The sequence below is a fragment of the Drosophila ficusphila genome, unplaced genomic scaffold (assembly GCF_018152265.1).
Source record: "Drosophila ficusphila isolate 14025-0441.05 unplaced genomic scaffold, ASM1815226v1 contig_791, whole genome shotgun sequence".
NCBI lineage: Eukaryota > Metazoa > Arthropoda > Insecta > Diptera > Drosophilidae > Drosophila > Drosophila ficusphila.
This window is the reverse complement of record NW_025064737.1, coordinates 18,097,768-18,116,829: the sequence shown is the minus strand read 5'-3', so window position 1 is coordinate 18,116,829 and position 19,062 is coordinate 18,097,768. Positions and strand designations below refer to the sequence as shown.

Genomic DNA, 19,062 nt, shown 5'->3' with positions numbered 1-19,062 from the left:
TAAATGGGCGCCCTTTGTTGTGCTGGAAGTATCGAAAAAGGACAAGGGTTAACATTTCAGTGGGGATTACAAAAGTTACGCCCGACAAATTTGTTTGGAAAAGTTGTGCAGAACCCTTATTAAAGTTGTAGTTTCAGCAGCACACACAGATTTTTAATATCAGGTTGCAGGGGTAATTTAGAGCCAAGCGCGCTACACTAAATTTTTTATTCCAAACTAAATTTATCTCTGCAGCTAAGCGCCCTCCGAACACTAATTAAATCAGCGTGCACACTAAAACAATCAATCCGAGTCCACCCCGAAACCCGAATACCAAATTCCGAGGACGCTGGCCCAGAGTAATGGGCCATAAACACAGTGTGCCGGGTCCGGCTAAAAGATTGGCATTAGTAATGCGTTTCCACTTTTTCCTTTTTTTTTTTTTGCCACCACTTCTTTTTTTTTCTTTTGGTTTATACCAGCGACAGGCTGCTGACTGCAAAGTGGAGCTGGTGTTCAAAGATTAATGCGACAGCCATTGAATATTTATTAGTTGTTACTTTGCATATAATTTGTGGGCCGGGCTGCCATTGATTTGCTTGCAGGAGGGCAACATTTAAATGTGGAACCTGTCAGGCTGTTGACTCTGCGGTTTTAATTTGTCAGAGTGCGCTAATACGAAATTAATTTGCCCGGCTAACCAGGACAGGCTGCCAAGATACTTGTCCAGTTTGCGGCCAAGACAAATGGCGTCTGCTGTTGAAATATTAAAAATTTCTTTTCGCACGAAGTTGCGCCAGCTTTGTTTTTTTTTTTTTTTTTTTTTTTGATCCGCCGTTGCTTTTGCTGGTGCTGCTGTGGAAGCAATTACATTAAATAAAACAATAACAAAGAGAGTGTAAAGCGGACGAACAAACAAACAAACAGGCAAGCAGTCGGGCAAACAAAAGGCAAACCCAAACACACATGCTGGCCGAAAGGCAGAGCGGCAAGACAAATTGTTGCAGCAGCTGCATGTTGTGCCAATAAACAAAGCCAAAAGCACAACAGAAACGTGGGCAACGAGGGGGAAACGGGGGATCAAAACCAAATTAAATAGAATAGAATAGAATAAAATAAAGCAAACAAGGCAAGCCAAATAATAAGAATATTGCATTAGTTTTAGTGGAGGCCTGGGGGCCAGTTGCAACTGGAACTCGATTTCGAGAGCGAGCTCCGCAAGATGCCACTGGGGCGTCTGGGCAGCGGCTAAAAGCATTAACCGCACTGACAGCCCGACAACCGACAAGCTGGTAGCACACACGACTCCAAACAGGACCCAGGACTCATCTACACACCCCCAGTGCCACACTCACACACCCACACACACACACACAGAAACATACATGCACTTGACTGCATCGGCGGTCCAAAGCTGGTGACACGCTTCTACATCGGCGACAACATGCTGGCACTGCCACGAGAAAAGCTGCAACAGGAGCAACAGCATCCGAATTGGGATTGCCTCTGCCCGAAAGCAAAATGTTTTTACACTTAAAGACAAAACCAGAGATTCGCCCCCGAACACACAGCTCTCATCTTGTCCTGGAATGGGAATGGGTTGGGTTGGGATGGGTTGGGATAGGTTGGGATCGGATGGGATGTGAATGGGTTGCTTGGGTTGGGAAATCCCTTTCCCCGGCTTTTTGGTCTGGACTGCCAACATTGAAACGTTTGCGGCTGCGGTTTGTACTTTTTGGTCTTTGAAGCTATGCAGCTCTGTGGGTGGTGGGCTGGTTGGGTGGTGCAATTGTGGGACGGCTAATGGGGCGGTGGGCGGTGTGGGGGGTTAGAGGAGGAGTGGCCAAGTCCTCGGCAAGCTGTTGTCGCTTTCATCCTCATCCTGGCATTGCATTGACAGAAGATTAGTGTGAAGCAACAATGTGAAAACAGCGCTGCGAGGGTGCAACACACAGTGGCACACTGGAAAAATTAAAAATAAATATGTACATTAATTTAGAATTCATATTTAAAGCTTTTAAAAATGTTTAAGTGTAAGTAAATTGTTGATCCAACTGCAAGAGGTGTTTCTCTGTGTAAGTGAGTTAGATACACATTTAATCTTTTATGCTAAATGTACATAACCGAAAGGGATAACAATCTTAACTAACGGAGTTATCCGTAATCCGTTTCCATTACTTTTTTGCTTCTTATTTCTCCGGAGTGTGGATGTCATAACTATCTATCATCATTTAGAGTATATAACGGAAAAAGGATTTTTTGAGTTTAAAATAAATTTAGTCCTAATAAACACTAAGTTTGTTGACCGATAATTTATTGAATTCTTTTTGCTTAAAAAATGTGTTGAATTTGGTATCTTTTATTAATTTTCAATTATCTTGAATTAATTTTTCTTCTACCTATTTTACCCAGCGTAAATTTAGTATTGTTCATAAAGTCCCTCATTATTTTCCCGAGTGCACACCCACAGACAGCTGCAGTTGGCGAGGAAACGGATGACAGACCCAGGAACTGGGGGCGAAGACATTTTTATTGCGGTGCGTTTGCTTTTTAAGTTGTTCCGAATTGCATTTGCCAGTGTCGCTGCTGCTGTGCAGGCACCGCTCAAAGATTACATAATTTAACGAAATTTAATAAACATCAACACCAACTGTGTCGCCGTCCCTCGTCGTCCTTTGTGCGCGCAGGAAAAAAAAACAAAACTAAACTTGAGCCAGGGTCAGGAACTCGAGGGAAACTACGAGCTGCGAGGTTAAAGGTTGCGGGGCTTTATTAAATTTCACGCACGCCACGCTCGCTGGCAATGTTGAAAACCTGAAAACTTGAAAACCTGAAAATAAATGCACATGCTGGAGAACTGGCATTTTGCTGCGGATTCTGCTGCTTTTGCTGCTGCTGCTGCTGCTGCAGTTGCTTTTGCTGCTGCTGCTGCTGCTGGTGACTGTTGCTGGCGAATAGGGTGCAAAATGCTTTCACATCTGCATATAAATTCCTCTCATTTTTGTTCGCACTCCGACAGGCGGCAGGCAGGCAGCTTACACACGCTGTTTTGGCCCCTTTCCCCTGTTCCCCGTTCCCCTTTCCCCCGTTCCCCTCTCCCCTTCCCAACCCACTCCTTTTCCCCTCCGCTGTTGCCAATATTTGCATTTGCATTCTATTCCACGCGTTTTTTTTTTCGTCGACACCATTGTCGCCTGCTGTACTCTTACACTGTTTACATAAACATTTTTTTTTTCGACACAAAAACATTTCGCTGCACAAATTTACATTTAAATTAAATTTTAAGTGCATTTTCAAATAAACTAAGTTGCTGGCAAAAAGGACGGTGGGGCAATCAAAACTCAATGCGTGCACTTTGCGTTCGCGTTCGCTCCCGTGATATTCGCATAAGTCCGATGTGGGCGGTGGAGTGGGCGTGGCTGCGGTCCTGTCAACGACAGGTTACGGGTTAAATGCCAGCAACATGGCCAACATGGTCGCAGCCGAGGTGCGAGTATTATGTGGGGTTGGAAAATGGGGGAGGTCCTAACAACACTGCCGTCACATGGCCATATTGATTGTTATCAATTTTGGTTATTACATGGCCAAGCGCCTGCCATTTTCATGGCGATTTTTCACTTGTTCAGTTTTTGCTAGGCCATGCCATGCCATGCCCACTGCTGCTGGGAATAAATGGGCGGGCCAAAAGGTAAATGTATTCGACGGAACGTTCGAAAATCGATTCCCTAATCCTGCACAAAGGCTGGAAAATCTCTCTTGCAAATTATGCCTCCCAAGACAGTAAATAAATTAGTAAATATTAAAGCCACTTGAAACCCGGGGACCCGAGAAACGATCATTGCTGTTTATTGGGTTAGAAGATACATGGTCGGCCAAAGGGAACTTTCACACCCCAAGCAGAAGTTTTGAGTCAGTTTCTGTTTCTGTGTCGGTCTCGGTTTCTGTTTTTGCTTCTGCTTCTCAACTGGTCCCAAATGAGGATTCCCGAGCAAGTGCAAGAAGCCAAATAAAACATTACCGGGCAAAGTTTCTCTATGCATTTTTGATTGTTCTCAATTGTTTTGGCAATTGTTTGCAGGGTATCCCACGGTCCATTACCCTTCTCTTCTGCTGTTTCTGCTGCAAAATGTTTTTCATTACGGTTTCTGCATGGCATTCCGAACTTGTTTCTATTTATTTGTTTTTTTTTTTTTGTCGGAGAGCCTGTGTTTTTCGTTATATTTTCGGCCAATAGCTAAATACATACGTATATACGTACGTACATCGAGAGATTTATGTTTTTGATTTTTATTGAAGCCGAGTGCATCGATTATACTAACAGCAAATTGAACTAATAAACGAGATTTATAAATAAATGCTCGCCGCATGTATGTAGATATTTATTTTTCGTATATCACACAGCCCGCAAAAACCAAACTAAGCCGGAAAATGGATTCAAAACCAATAAGAAACACAACATCAGATGTGCATTTAAACGGGCTTGTATCTTTGCCAAATTTGCTTTCTGCACTGGAATTAATTTATATTTTCGGCCTGCCACAAACAGAATTTCGGCCGAGCTCAAAACAAAATTTATATCAGTTTTAAATTGATGGAAATTGTAATAACCATTTTTTTTTTTAACCGGAAATATTAGTTTATTCAAAGAGGCCAGTAAAGGATGTTTAAAAATATTTGCTCGTAAGTAATGCTATTATTTCTTTCACCTTGGTGATGTCTGTGAACTAAGATTTATTTTAATGCCACTAAAGACTTATGAGTGTTTTCTCTGCTCCTGCCAAAAGTTGACCGGCAAACTGGAGCGTCTTTTCATTTATTGCTTAATTTATATATGGCTGGGTAAATAAGTGGAATGATGAAAAAGTAAAACAGCAAAAGCCACGAGCTCGCGACACAGCAGGGACAAACGAAAATTAATGACAAAATTTAATGGACACTTGTACGGGCCACGCCCCTTCGCCCACAAACAACCGCCAAACGCCCCCTTTTTCCCGTCGAGAGTGCGTGGATATGTTTACACACACTTATGCAGTGGTACACTCTGGCAATGGAGTTTACTTATACAGTTAAGTACGCGTCGTATTTAATGGAGCGAAATTGCATGCCCTCGCAGCAGGGAACACCACCAAGAACAACAACAACAGAAGCGACAACAACAACAGCAGCAACAACTACAAGGGAGCCAGGCCAAAACAAACAACAAACGTTAAGATTGTTTGACGGCAGCCGCTTATGAAGCACCCTACTGCACTTTGGCGGTACGACAAACTCAATAATGTCTCGAGGTTGCCGCTGAAGTTGAAGTTGCGGCTCGAGTGGCGCGCTGATTAGCTGCCGGTTATCCCGGCAAATAAGTTGTGTTACATCCCCGATCCCCGATCCCGATCCAGATCCATCCGCTGACAGGTCGACGATGGAGGAGATGTTGGCACAGTTGAAGTGGCTTTTGGGTTTTACATGATGAAATATTTGAGGCTCACAGACTAAGTTAAACTATTCAACAGGCACTTGGAGAAAAAATTACAAGATAAATAAATTCTGGTTTCCATAGGAGATGGTTAATTCCAATGGGGGTAAAATTTAAGATTTCAAAGCTCGCAAGAAAAGATAAAAATATATAATATTACTATTTGGCAATAGTTAATTAAAGTTAATTTTGTGTTAAAACATTTTTAAAATTCTTTGTTTTCTTTTTTTAAATTCCTATGTTAAGTGTACTGGTTTTTGCAAAAAGACTCTGCTGGAAAACTGAATGCTGGCAAGAGTAAGATGGAAACCAGAACTTGTATAGTTTTTTTTAGATGCCAGCTTCTTAATTGCTCCAAATGCTTTCAGGCACTGTTCCATCACCGTCACCATTCCCAGAGGTAGAGCAAAAAATAATACGTCTTTAAAAGCTGGCTTACTTTCCCGTGTTGCCAGTGCCAAAACTCCGCTTTTTCGCCACTGCGGCATTCCCTCATTTTGGCATTCTCCCATTCTGGCATTCTGGGATTCTGGCACTCGTGGCTGCCTGAAGACGCCGCTTGGTGCAAAGGAGCTTTCAGCTCATTAACTTAAAAACTTGCGGGGCTCTCGAGCCGTGGATCTTAGGACTCTGGATTTGCCTGAATGCAGAACATGCATGACAAAGCCGGCCCGAGATGAACCGAGCCGAGATGTTCGTCGTTGTAGAGCACTCAAAAAAAAAAAAAAAAGAAAAAACACATACCGCAGCATTTTTAATTTACTACAGAAATTACAAGCGAACAGCTCTAGCTGCGAGCTGCGTGAGAAAAAGTATTTCTCTTAAAAGCATAAGTAAAACATCGGAACAAGGGATCGTGGAAGGGGGAGGGGAAAGTGGAAGAGGGGAGTTGGAAAGGGGAGATGGAAATATAAATAAATAAGGCGAGGTCGAATGCAACAGCAGCAGGAGCAGCAAGAGCAGTAGCAGCAGCACTCTCGTCCTGCTCGCAAACAGTTCGCCCAGTCAGTCAAGTCACTTTGTCATTCCGAGTGGAGCGGCAGCATCAACAGCATCCTGCATCCTGCATCCTGCACCACGACTCCAGCCTGCATCCACATGCACACATTTGCATGAGGAGTCAGGAGTCGTAGAAGGCGGACTGCGGCAGCATGTGCCACCGAATGTGGAGCTGCAGCTTTTGCTGCCGCCGTTCTTCACTCCCATTTCCATTCCCATTCCCACTAGCATTTTATTTTTTTTTTCGCCAGCTCTTGTTGGTTTTATGCTGGCAGCGTGTATATTTAATTAAAACAGGATTAATCTAGCAGAAACAATACTTCACTAAATGCAGCACAGAAGCAGGAGCGAACTGAGCTGAGCTGCCTGTGGTCCACGACTCCAGCTTTAGCTCCATTTCCAGTTTCGGCTTCAGATTCAGCCTGCGGCTTGGCTAACAGACTCGTTGGCTTGCCTGCCAGGCGGATTGTGGGGGGAAACTCGTGGGAAAGCGGAGGAAAAGCGGCAGGAAAACCGGCAGCTCGCTGGGTTATGATGGAGGTGCAGTTTTTCGGGGAAAGGGGCTGACCTGGCTGCCAGATTCGCCCAGGCTTAACACAAACAATGGCGTTAACTGCTCAGCCTCGCTCACTCACTCACACACACACACTGAAGGAAAAAACATGGAGATTATTTCTTCTGTTTAAGGAAGACTTCCTGTTTGACTTGCACTTCTTCAAGTTTTATTAAAGTTTTATATGCAATTTAGGAAATTTTAAGAACAGAAATAGAATTTTGTATAATATACAAGGCAATTGCAGGAATTTTATCCCACTAAAGCATCTATTGGTATATATTGTTATTAAAAATTTTTAATTCGAAAATTCATAAAGGTTGTTTAATGTTGGTTCTAACAATTTTAAGATATTAGCATTGGCATTTAATGTTAAGTCAAAGGAGAAGCTGAGCTAAAAATAATTGGCATGATCAAAACGAATTTTAAATGAAAAATTAAGTAAACATCAAATCTAGAATCTTTTGAGCTGTGCACACACCCACACACACACACACATATATACACAAACAACGACACCCACTCGTCAGCTTTAATGCAGTGCGGGCCCCAAAAAGTGTGCTACGCTTTTTGATACGTTATGCAGATCCTTGGCAGAGCGCCGCCGACAGCTTAGCAGCGCGCTTTCAATCATTCAACTTCAGCCGGGGTTGAGCGGTGACTCCACAGAGGAGTGCTCCTCCGACTGTGGGGCCTGCGTTGCCAATCAAGGAAATTGCGTGCTCACATGTTAAACGGGGCGGATGAGGGGTGCCAAAACAGGACAAATGGGAGCGAAAGAAAAACAGGAAAGTGGGCGAAACGCTTTTCGGCCATTTACTATCGACTTTAATTAATATTTACCTCTGGCTGAGCTAACAGAGCTAACAGAGAGCTGCCTTTCAGCGGCGACTATTAGCTGGGGCAAACAGTTTTAACAGCTTTTGCGGATGTTTTGACTTTTAGTCCATCGGGCCACATCAAAAACTTGACTCGAACTCAAACTCAAGCGCAAGTCAAACGGAGGGCAAATAAACAAAATATATGCCAAAGCGCTGGCAAATTTCATCGCTCGCTCGCTAGCTCGGTTGCCCAATATTATTTCTTTTTTAATATTTTGACCAACGGAAAGAAAACAACTCGCACAGAGGAAGATTGAAATTCAAGAGCCGCACAAAAAGAAAACTCGAAAACTAAGGAACCAAGAACCAGAACAAGAGCCGACTGAACCTAGCAAAATCCACACCAGGAAGTGCTATACACAGGCAATGCCAACAGCAACATCAGCAACAGCAACACCAACAACAGCAACACCAACAACAGCAACACCAACAACAGCAACAGCAACAGCAACAAGAACAAGAAGAGCAACAAAAACAACGGCAACATGAGTCGAAATTGTAGTTGTACAAACACGTCAGCTTTTAAATTACTTGGCCTAAAGGTAAATTGAGCGGAAGTTAAAATGTTGGAAAAACAGCACGAAAAAAGCAAAACCAAAAACACGGCTGGCTGGCTGGTCGGTGGGTGGATCATGGGTGGTGCTTTTTCCTGGGTGGCTTGCGGGTGGTCGGTGTAACGGAATACAGTGCCAGTTAAGTGGAGAAAAAGGGAAAGGCGGTGTCCATAACAACAACAACAGCAACAACAGCAATAACAACAAGAAGAAGGAAAAAATGCCGAGCTGGTGGAGAGAAAGGCGGCACACGGCAAATTTGCCGGGAGTAAACGCAAGAATAATAACAACCGAAAGCAAGTTTTTCGGCTCAAGTTGTGCTGCTATGAAATTCAGTGGCATACAGAACGTAATTTCAACTAAACGAACCGACAAACAAAAACAAACAAACAAACAGCAGCGAAATATTATTTTAGCCGGCTTGCATCCTTCCTGCAGCCTTGCGGCCAACAGGAACCAACAGCAAACCTGCAACCAGAAACGCAGGAGAGAGAGGAGATCCTTTGCCTGCCTCTCCTCTAGCTGCCGCCAACTCATACACCTCGGCATTCATATGCCGGCGGGATAAGTTGGCGAAATTGTGCAATAATAAAATATTTGCAATGTACTCGAAGCGCGGCAGCAGCGGTGGCAGCGGCGACTACTGTGGATGTGCCAGTGGCAAGCGACAGCGGGCTGGCAACTGCATTTTCATAAAGTGCAGCTCATAATAAAGCCGCGGGTGGGTCGACGGTGTATGGTGTGGTGCACGGTGGATCCCTGAGTCGCCACCCCTCGGGGTCCAAATAAAAAAAAGAAAGGCAGAAATAAATATGAGCAGCAGCCAACGGGAGCGGCAGCAACAAGCCGAACCAAAACAAACAACAATGGGGCAAGCAAGAGCCAAAACAGAAAACCAAAAACAAAACAATACAAAGGCAATGGCAATGGGTATGGGAATGGGTATGGCAATGGGAAAAAATATAATAAAACCCGCGAAAATATTTGCAGCGGGCATTGAGAAATGTTGCGCAATAAAAATTGCATTTTTATGCTGATGTTTGAATTTCGCATGCAAATGAAAAACGAACAGTGCCAACCGAAAAATAACAGCCACCATTCGCTGGCCATCGGTGGGCTCGACCATTGGGTTACCCGACATCCGATATCCGACTCAACACTATCTAATTCGGTGGAAAGAAAAGCTTGAAAGGGAAATGTCACAACAGTATCAATACACATTTCTATTTCTATTTACAGTGGCTCGCAGCTTATTTCGTGCAGTTACCTAAAAAAAGTTCAAATCGTTATTCCTGCTAAACTAAAAAAGATAACCGAAAAATTTAAACGCAGTATTTTAATATGGAATATTAACTTATTTATTGAACGAAAGCGATTTTCTTAATCATAAAAACAAAAAAATTATTTAATAAAAACAAAATGTACAGGGTTTTTCGATGCCGCAGCTTATTTCGTGCAGCAGATTCTACTTAACTTATTATTAGTAATTTAACAGATACGGTTTTGTATGTCCATTTTTCTGGTTCAGGACATCTTTGAGATGATTTCCCATGGAGCAAAATAACTTTTTAGTGGTTTCCAGTGGAATTTTTTGCCATTCTTCCATAAGAACAGTTTTCAGGTCGTTTTTGATCGAAATCTTCCTCTTCCTTATAGCGATGTCCAATATTTCCCAAAAATTTTGGATCTCATTTAAATCTGGAGACTGTGCTGGCGTTATAACGACATGTAGGTAGTTCCAGATAACCCAAGACTTCAGAATTCCTGCTGAATGCTTCGGATCGTTGTCCTGGTAAAATCGAAAACGATCGCGTATGCCCAGTCTTTTAGCAGTTTGGAGTAGGTTATCCTCTAAAATGTTGAGGTACATTGTAGCGTCCTTGATGCCATCTATAAAAATGAGTTTGCCCATGCCAGAGACTGCCTTACAGGCCCAAACAATGGCCTGACCAGCGCCATGTTTGACCGTAGGTTTCAGGTGCTTATTTTCAAACTCTGTATTTGGTCGCCACCACACAAATTGTCGTCCATCTGAACCAAAAATGTTACATTTTGACTCGTCAGCAAAAATAAAGTCATCCCAGAACAAAATCGGTGAAAGTATGTGCTCCTGTGACCAAATACAGAGTTTGAAAATAAGCACCTGAAACCTACGGTCAAACATGGCGCTGGTCAGGCCATTGTTTGGGCCTGTAAGGCAGTCTCTGGCATGGGCAAACTCATTTTTATAGATGGCATCAAGGACGCTACAATGTACCTCAACATTTTAGAGGATAACCTACTCCAAACTGCTAAAAGACTGGGCATACGCGATCGTTTTCGATTTTACCAGGACAACGATCCGAAGCATTCAGCAGGAATTCTGAAGTCTTGGGTTATCTGGAACTACCTACATGTCGTTATAACGCCAGCACAGTCTCCAGATTTAAATGAGATCCAAAATTTTTGGGAAATATTGGACATCGCTATAAGGAAGAGGAAGATTTCGATCAAAAACGACCTGAAAACTGTTCTTATGGAAGAATGGCAAAAAATTCCACTGGAAACCACTAAAAAGTTATTTTGCTCCATGGGAAATCATCTCAAAGATGTCCTGAACCAGAAAAATGGACATACAAAACCGTATCTGTTAAATTACTAATAATAAGTTAAGTAGAATCTGCTGCACGAAATAAGCTGCGGCATCGAAAAACCCTGTACATTTTGTTTTTATTAAATAATTTTTTTGTTTTTATGATTAAGAAAATCGCTTTCGTTCAATAAATAAGTTAATATTCCATATTAAAATACTGCGTTTAAATTTTTCGGTTATCTTTTTTAGTTTAGCAGGAATAACGATTTGAACTTTTTTAGGTAACTGCACGAAATAAGCTGCGAGCCACTGTATATCTACCAAACTCTTTTTATCATTTTTCATCGCAATCGAATGTCGCCAAAAATGTCTATTTTTTTGAGCAGCAGCTGTCAATCATCAAATTATGCGGGTTTTGACAAGCAAAATGACGAGCAAATCGTTGATATTTTTAGTTTTAGCTTGTCAAATGATAAAAGCAAAGAGTTTATGTTTATATTCTTTTAAATTTGATTAAATAGTTTCTTTTATTTATATTTTGTGTCGCTGTAGCATCAGGTAATTTTCAAATCAAATGAAATGTAAAACAGTTATTTAAAAATCGTAAGGCAATGGCTTTTCCATTCCCATGACCTACAAATAATCCTTTGTTTATTGCAAAAAGAAATACGATAATTGAACCATCCACTAGCAAAGCGAATGGCACTATAGTCAATTGCAGTTTGGCGGGCAAATGGAGTGGATTTAATACGCCTTTGATACCCTCTGACTGCCGTGTGGCATAGACAACAAAATGGTCTGGAAATAAAAGGGAACCTGGCTAGGAATCTCGGGGCAGGAAGTGGCACTACCGCTACCGTTGCCGTCGCCGTTCGCCGCCGCCTTTGCCGCTCTCCTCGGCTTTCCCGGCTTTTCTCCCGCCTTTCCACCTCGCTTCTCCCCCGGCTTTTCCCTCGCTCTTTTGCCGGCTTTCCCCGCTGTCAGTGCTTCACGGCTTAGCCGAGACTTTGCGCCCACGCTCCACGTGTTTATGACTTTGAATTGCAACTTCATCCGCCGTGTGGGCCGCCGTAGCCCTTAGCTCTTGCTGTTGTTGTTGTTGTTGCTGTTGCTGTTGCAGTAGTTGTTGCTGCTGCTGTTGCAGTTGTTGCTGCTATTGTAGCCGTGTGCCGTTCGCTGTCGGTTGCAATGATGGCGGCGCATAGCGCGCATTGTGACGCGAAATGGCGTCGAGTTGAATAATCCAACATGGCGTTTTGCCGCCGACGCCGAGAGCTTCACTAGCTGCACTGGTATTTGTGTTCTGTGTGTTGCCAGTGTATTTGTGTTCTGTGTGCGCCTGTATGCGTTGTGTTGTCTGTTTCCGGCAGCCGGATAAAAAACTTGGCGTTAAAGTGTTAATATTTTGAGTTTTGAGAGCGGACTGGCAGGACATGCAAATGCTGTACTGAAACAACGTCTGAGAATGGTTAAAAGGAAGGGTGGGAAAAGGGGAGAGGGATAGGGCGGAAAGGGGGGATTTGGGGGGTCAGAGGTCGGGACTCCGAGGAGCGACAGCTTCGACGCTGTTTCCCCTCGACGCTGACACTTGTTCAATTCAAATAGCACGCCAGAGCCACGACATTGATGTCCTGGCACGGCATTCCGCCGCTTTTCCGCTTTTCAGCTTTTCAGGCTTTTCGGGCCTAGCTCCGTGTGGAATGGCGTGTCCCGGCGAGCCGCATTTATGTTATCTTTAATTTTTCACAACGAAATTGGCCGTGGGAGTGCAGTTCGAATTGCCAGACAACAAGCATATTTATTTATATTGCCCCCGCCGCTCGACCCCAATGCGAACTGTCATGAGGCACAAGGAGTGAGAGGCAGAGAGCAGGGATCAGGGAGCAAGGGGCAGGACTGCCGTGGCACTTCAGTTGCCCTGAAATGCGAGAAATGGAGCAATCGAAGGGGACTTTTTGTAATCTGAAGGGAGAAGATCAAGTTGAAGTTGTCTAATGGGCAGTAACACTCAGAGACTCGAAGAAACGCTGTCAATTTAATGATATTTTCTATGATACCAGTAGAGGTTAATTGAAGAACATAGCTTATTAAATAGTAATAGCAATAGTAATTCTAGTAACTACCACTATTACATCAATCAATTATTTATTTATATATATGTTAACCCATTTAATTTCAAACAATAATTGGTTATCTTTGGTAATTAATTGAAATTGAGAACTCATTATAACTTATGTTGCTATGTTGGTTATTAAGCTAAGTAGTTACAGAAGACAGTATTAACAGACACTTAAAGTCTCTTCTTAAAACTATTGATGCCTAAAATTTTCAAGTCGACCTACCTTTGTACCAACATTACCACCAATTATGTGTACATTTGACTATTGGCCACGAAATAGCTTTGCAATTCGGCTGGTCGAAACCAATGGCGCGTTAACGCTTGGCTCACAACCAATGTTTGGCCATCGGCCATTCGATGAGCAGCAGAACTCACGGAAGAGCGGGCACAATTGACGTCTTGGCAAATTAATCAGTCGGCCATTGAATCGGTGGTCAGTCTGCACAAGTACCTCCAATTAGACCGCTGCGGTCCATGTTCGCTTAGCTGGAAAGCTGGAAACTGCCAGAGTTAAACGGAAATGCCATGAATACCAAAACTGAATGACAAATAAGGCATCATCATGCGGCGGAGGCCAATTAAATGGTTTCTTTCCATTCCTTTGTCGGTTTATCGCCGATTGGCCGGTGTAAATTTCAGTTTTACTTAAAAATTAATTATCAACAGGCTGCGATCGGCTTGTTGACTTTGCCGACAGTCCGGTCATGTCACATTAACCATACGCACTGTGTGCGCAATGCATAACTGCCGGCCAGCCAAGCAATCAGGCGAACTGCCACCAAAGTCCCCACATCCCCCTCCCTGAAATCCACCTCCTCTTCGTCCCCCCAAACAAACAGCCGACAAACCAATTCCCGAGTCCAGCAAACAACTTGCCAGACTTGCCAGCAAAAAAAACACAAAAAGCAATGAAAAAAACTCGCGGATTGTCAGGCTGGCGTTTAAAACCAGTTCGCATCAATTTAAGCGGACATATGCTTAACTTTACTTGCGGTGATTTTTCAACTTGGCCCGCAGAGTTGCAGTTGCAGGTAGTTTGCCATCAGTTACCTGAATCACCTCCGTCTCCTCTTCTCCTTTTTTTCCAGCCGGGAGGACAACAACGCGAGCGTCTGAGTGGAGTGCTTTGCACATTGACAGCGTTAATTAACTTTTAATTTAATTTCGCGTAAATGAGTTTTTACTGTCAGCGCGCGTTGCTTTATTTAAGCTGACAAAAAACGCAATTTGCAATGCATGAAAGAGAGAGAGAGATAGAGAAAGAGAGAGAGAGAGAGAGAACGATCGAGCGAGCATGCTTTTAAGCGCGGTTTTCAAATGTGGCTGCGATGTCGTCAGCCAGTGTCAATTTATGCCGCCAAAGTGAAAATCCAAACTGAAAGATTTATGCAGGCGACACACACACACACACATACATGTGAGGCATCATACACACACTCACATATATTTTATTTATATTTTTCGCTTGGCAAATGTGATTTATACGAAAAATCTCGGCAACAACGCGAAACGGTGTGCGTGTGAAATATTTTGCAGCGTTTGAGCGTTTTTAAATTCAATTTCCAGTCCGGTCGAGAGTGAGATGCAGACGCCGCTGCAGTTGCAGTTGCAGATTCGTGGCGAGATTCAGATGTCGATGTGATGTCGAGGCCAGCCGTTGCATAAATAAGCGCTTTAGACCACTGTGCAAATGGGGGGAAAAAAGCGGTAAAAAGTGAGGGAAAATAGGGGAAAGCGGGGGGAAAAGCAGCAGTGCAGAGTGGAGTGAAGAGTTGAGTTCGAGTTTCGGTCGCACAGAAGGTGTGTGTTTTATTAATTGCCAGCGCCAATGCCGCAGTCGCCGCAGCAGCCGCGGCCAAGAGAAATATGCGAGCAATGCACGCATGCGGTTCCCTCAGCTTTTCCCCTATTCTCTTCCTCTTTCCCTATTTTCCTTCCCCCTCTCTTCCTCTCCATTCCCTGGGTTTTTTCCCCACCACTTCCGAGTGGCCAGTCGCACGTTATATCGTTAATGAAAACTGATTCTAGTGTCATTAACGTGCGAGTGCCGGCTCTCCACACCGATTCGAGTGCAACGCGAGCAGTATCTTTCTGCGTCCTTGGGGCATGCCACTGGCCACCTCGACGCCCTGACACTTCCCCTCCTCCTCCCCCCCTTCCCCTCCCCCTTTTCATGTCACTCCCCCTCTCGTTTCCCCACTCCTTTGCCAGCGGGCATGACGAGTCATTTAAACTGATGCGTCGCCAACTGAGTGAGCAACTGATTGCGTCCTGCCACTCCACAGTCTGAAGTCCCCCTCTTCTACCCTCTTACAACCCCTTCACCCCCCGCTTTGGTATTGTCCTACTCGTTACTGAACCCGCTGACGACTTAATGACAGTCATACAAAATACGACAACGGTGCGAAAATTGCAAGGCTTGCCAGCCAGCGAACAACGCTGCAACGCTGCTCCCGATGATTACCTTTTAATGCAAATATAAAAAATGAAGGAACAACATAAAGCGATCGCGGGAAAAGGGAGTCGCTGCAAAAATGCTCTTAATAAATTCCAGGAAATTAGTTCGCATTTTTAGAGGGTCGTTGAATTTTTAAAGAACAACGTTGCTATAAAACCTTGAGTTCTTAAAAAGTTCTAACGCAAAATAATATTCCATTAGAAACAGACAAAATAAACATTAAAAGCGGTTTATTAAAGACATTATTTAATCGTTTTAGCACGCCAACAAATTTTAAATGTCAAGTGGGTTAAAAGGTTGTAATTATTACCTCTCCTAGGAGTTATGAAGTATTTCAACAATCCTTTGTGTTGCCAACATGCAATCCTGCCGAATGAAATCGCTGTTTTTCGAGGCCTGAATTATTGAATAACTGTTTTGATTCGTCCTGTTCGAGTTGATTGACAAGTGCAAGCCGCCTGCTTGAGTCGGACACGCCCCGTAAATCGCAGGGTATAATCAAGCGCGATGGCAGAGGCAAAAACAAAGGCAACCGTCCGACAAGCTGACAAAAAAAAAACAACCAAAAAATAAAGGAAAAACGAAAAATAATACAGGGAAAGCGGAGCGAAGGGGAATCGCGGCATCGGGGATCTGGACAGAGCGCCACTGCCATGCCTTCATGGCATGTGTAAATGACGCTTAAAATTGAAAAATTAAATGAGAAATTATTATGTGTGGCAGCGGGAGAAGTGCGGAGTGTGAGGAATCCCGACAGCCAGTGTATCCTGCCCGCTGGGACATGTGCGTTAATGTGTGTGTGTGTATCTTTGTGTGAGTGCAAGTGTGAGTGTGAGGCGGCGCAGTGTCATTAAATTAATTTGTCAAATATGTATAAAATAATAAATTACCTTTTTGTCAGTTACTCGTTTATTAATTTGTACATGGCAACAACTTTTCGGCGCTGTGCGCAAAAAGGACGAAAAGGAGAAAAAAAGAACAGGACGCGGCGGCAGTGTCCAGAAGTCAACTAGCATAAAAAATTATGATGTGTAAAAAGTAAACACACACGCGGCAGAAAAAGCGAACGGAAAAAAAACAGCAGCAGCGGAAAACTGGTGGGAAAGTGTGGGAAAGTGGAAGTGCGATGGAGAGTGGGAAAATTGGACAAATTGCCTGGCTGCTCATCGTGTATCGTTTAATAGAAACGCCGACGAGCCACCAATATATATATATACTGTATATATATGCACGTCACATGTTTTCGGGGCATTTTTATTTCACAGCTCGGGCCGAAAGTTGAATGATTTATGATTTATTCAATGCAGCGGCCAAAACGATGCCAAAAAAATCGGATTGTGTGACGAGTGACTCTCGTTCTCTGTGTGTCTCTGTGTTTGTTAAATTATTTTTTAATGTGTCTATTAAAAAATCCAACAGCTGCATCAACAACTGCAACTGCAACTGCAGGCAGAACTGGATCGAGCGTAGGACCACACGCCTGTCCGCCAATCGAATCGAGTGGCGCTTTTGGCCAGGTCGGGGATTTGGCGCCGGCATTAACATGGAACCAATATAAATGGCATGCCAAATTGTAGTGGATGAACAAATTTGCCGCTTCATATGCGGAGCGGCAATAAAAACTTGTAGAGCCAAAGCCAAATGCGATTTGGTGAGGCATTTGTTTTAAATTACCCTGGCGTGTAAGTGATGAACTGGTGTGTCTGTGTTTCTATTTATTTTTTTTTTTTTTTTTGGTCCGGCCAGTATAACAGCAAATTGAGCAGTCAACATAAAACAACAAACTGAGCCTTCCTTTTTTTTTTTGGTTGCCGCTCCACCGCCAATCCACAAAAATAAGTGGAGCATTGAACTCGCCTTCGCCAGGGATTTTCCCCCAAAAAAAGAAGAAAAAAATGTAGAGGGCCAGCTCCATGATGAGCCATAAAACTATTGCAGTTATTTGGAGTAGATTGCACGGGCGGCAATACAGGGATACTTATGGGATAAGGTGGGTTTGCGGAATAAATATTTTGGTAAGCGGCCAGAAGGCGATTGCAATTCAGGCCAAAAGCTCCCCGCTAATGCCAACTTATCCAGTAACGAACATAAATATGAGTATGTGAGACCCAGATTTTCCTGCTTTTGCAGCTAAGAACTTGGAAAACTATTGCTTGTTTATTGGGTCAACATAAAAACTAGTATTTTATTTACAGCTTAATCATAAAATATAAGATAAAGTTTATTTAATTTACAAAAACCTTCTGGGCACTTTATACCGATCATCTGGAGACAGATCCACTTGGTAATAGTTAAACACGACGAAGGAGAAAATAAAGTAGAGCACTAAAAAAAATGAAAATAATAATTTAACTTGGTTAATTGTTACTTACACAAAGGAATGATTAGCCAGTGAATAAAGAAGATTCCCATTCCGCAGAAAACTATGGACAAAAACACCAGACATCGGATGCTCTATATACGATAAATGTTGGTAATTAGTTCTGAATCATATTCAAAATGTAGAGATAACCTTCAAAACGCCAATTAAAAGCATGAAACCCGATAAAATAAAGTTTGCTCCACATATGCAACCAATAACCAAAACTGAAACTGGCAGGCTTTGCTGCTTTACGTACTCCATTGCCAGGGCTAAAAAAATAAATAAATGTTCCGGAATTAAATGCAGTATTCAAAAGTTAAAGTATTCGTTTACAATAGTAGTCCGATTATAAGTGAATGACAACTTAGCTTTTAAAATAAATTGAGGTAGCAGAAACTTTTTAAAAGAGATTACTTACGAATAACAGCGAATCCAACGACTATATTAAAGAAAGCCCAGAAAATGCAAGCCCAGTATTTAATGTTACATCGCTTTAAGAAGCATAACTTCTTGCACATTATGTTCGAAAAGAGGAGTACTGATACTCTGATTTTGACACTAAAAGAAAATCATGTTTATACATTTAGCTGTAGTCTTCAAAGAGTAAAATAAAACTAATTTCTATTAAAAGCTGAAGAGCACTTGCTACATCGAAATAAATTAGCGTACACAAAAAACGACTCCAGTTGAGACTTTGGTACATTTGCCTTCGCTTGGACAGTGGTAAAAGTAAGCAAACGATGTCAATCAATTACTGCATTAAACTTTCCCCATTCAGTTTTTCCGGTGAAGCGTGGAAAGTGATCAGAGTGTCGACGGGCAAACAGGTGGAAACCCTTCCGCTCCGTCCACATGTTAACTAATCAAATAACTGAAGCGACACGAAAATACCGAAATGTGGCCATGTCAATGGTTTTGGCCGGCGGCGCTGACAGTGTCCAAATCCAATGCAAACAAAAGTGCAAATGAGTTCCCCGAGTGCGACGCTAAAATGTTTGCCCAAGCCAAAATGTTAATGGTAATGACAGCTCCGAGAATCCGTTAACGAACTACGGGCACGTATCTCCCTGGTTTCCATCTCTCCCCCGAATCCCCATTCCCCGATCCCCCGGAAACTC

General features: G+C 43.0%; 2 protein-coding genes across 3 annotated transcripts; both read right to left on the bottom strand.

The window, feature by feature from the left end:
• Window positions 1-11,569: 11,569 nt before the first annotated feature.
• Window positions 11,570-12,648, bottom strand: LOC108091610 (myb-like protein AA). Its single transcript, XM_017190891.1, is given in 3 exon segments — window positions 11,570-12,471; window positions 12,510-12,624; window positions 12,627-12,648. Coding segments are annotated over 3 exon segments (615 nt in total). The 3' UTR covers window positions 11,570-11,993.
• Window positions 12,649-17,769: 5,121 nt separating this feature from the next.
• On the bottom strand, window positions 17,770-18,616 carry LOC108091606. Of its 2 annotated transcripts, none has more exons than XM_017190885.2 (4): window positions 18,363-18,616; window positions 18,095-18,213; window positions 17,955-18,036; window positions 17,770-17,862 (listed from the first exon to the last, which is right to left on the bottom strand). In XM_017190885.2, the coding sequence occupies exons 1-4, from the start codon at window positions 18,460-18,462 to the stop codon at window positions 17,813-17,815; spliced, it is 351 nt and encodes a 116-aa protein (XP_017046374.1). In that variant the 5' UTR covers window positions 18,463-18,616; the 3' UTR covers window positions 17,770-17,812. The 2 variants fall into 2 exon arrangements, with proteins under 2 accessions (XP_017046374.1, XP_017046373.1); XM_017190884.2 differs by having other exon boundaries at window positions 17,795-17,907; window positions 18,363-18,615.
• Between the last annotated feature and the right edge of the window lie 446 nt (window positions 18,617-19,062).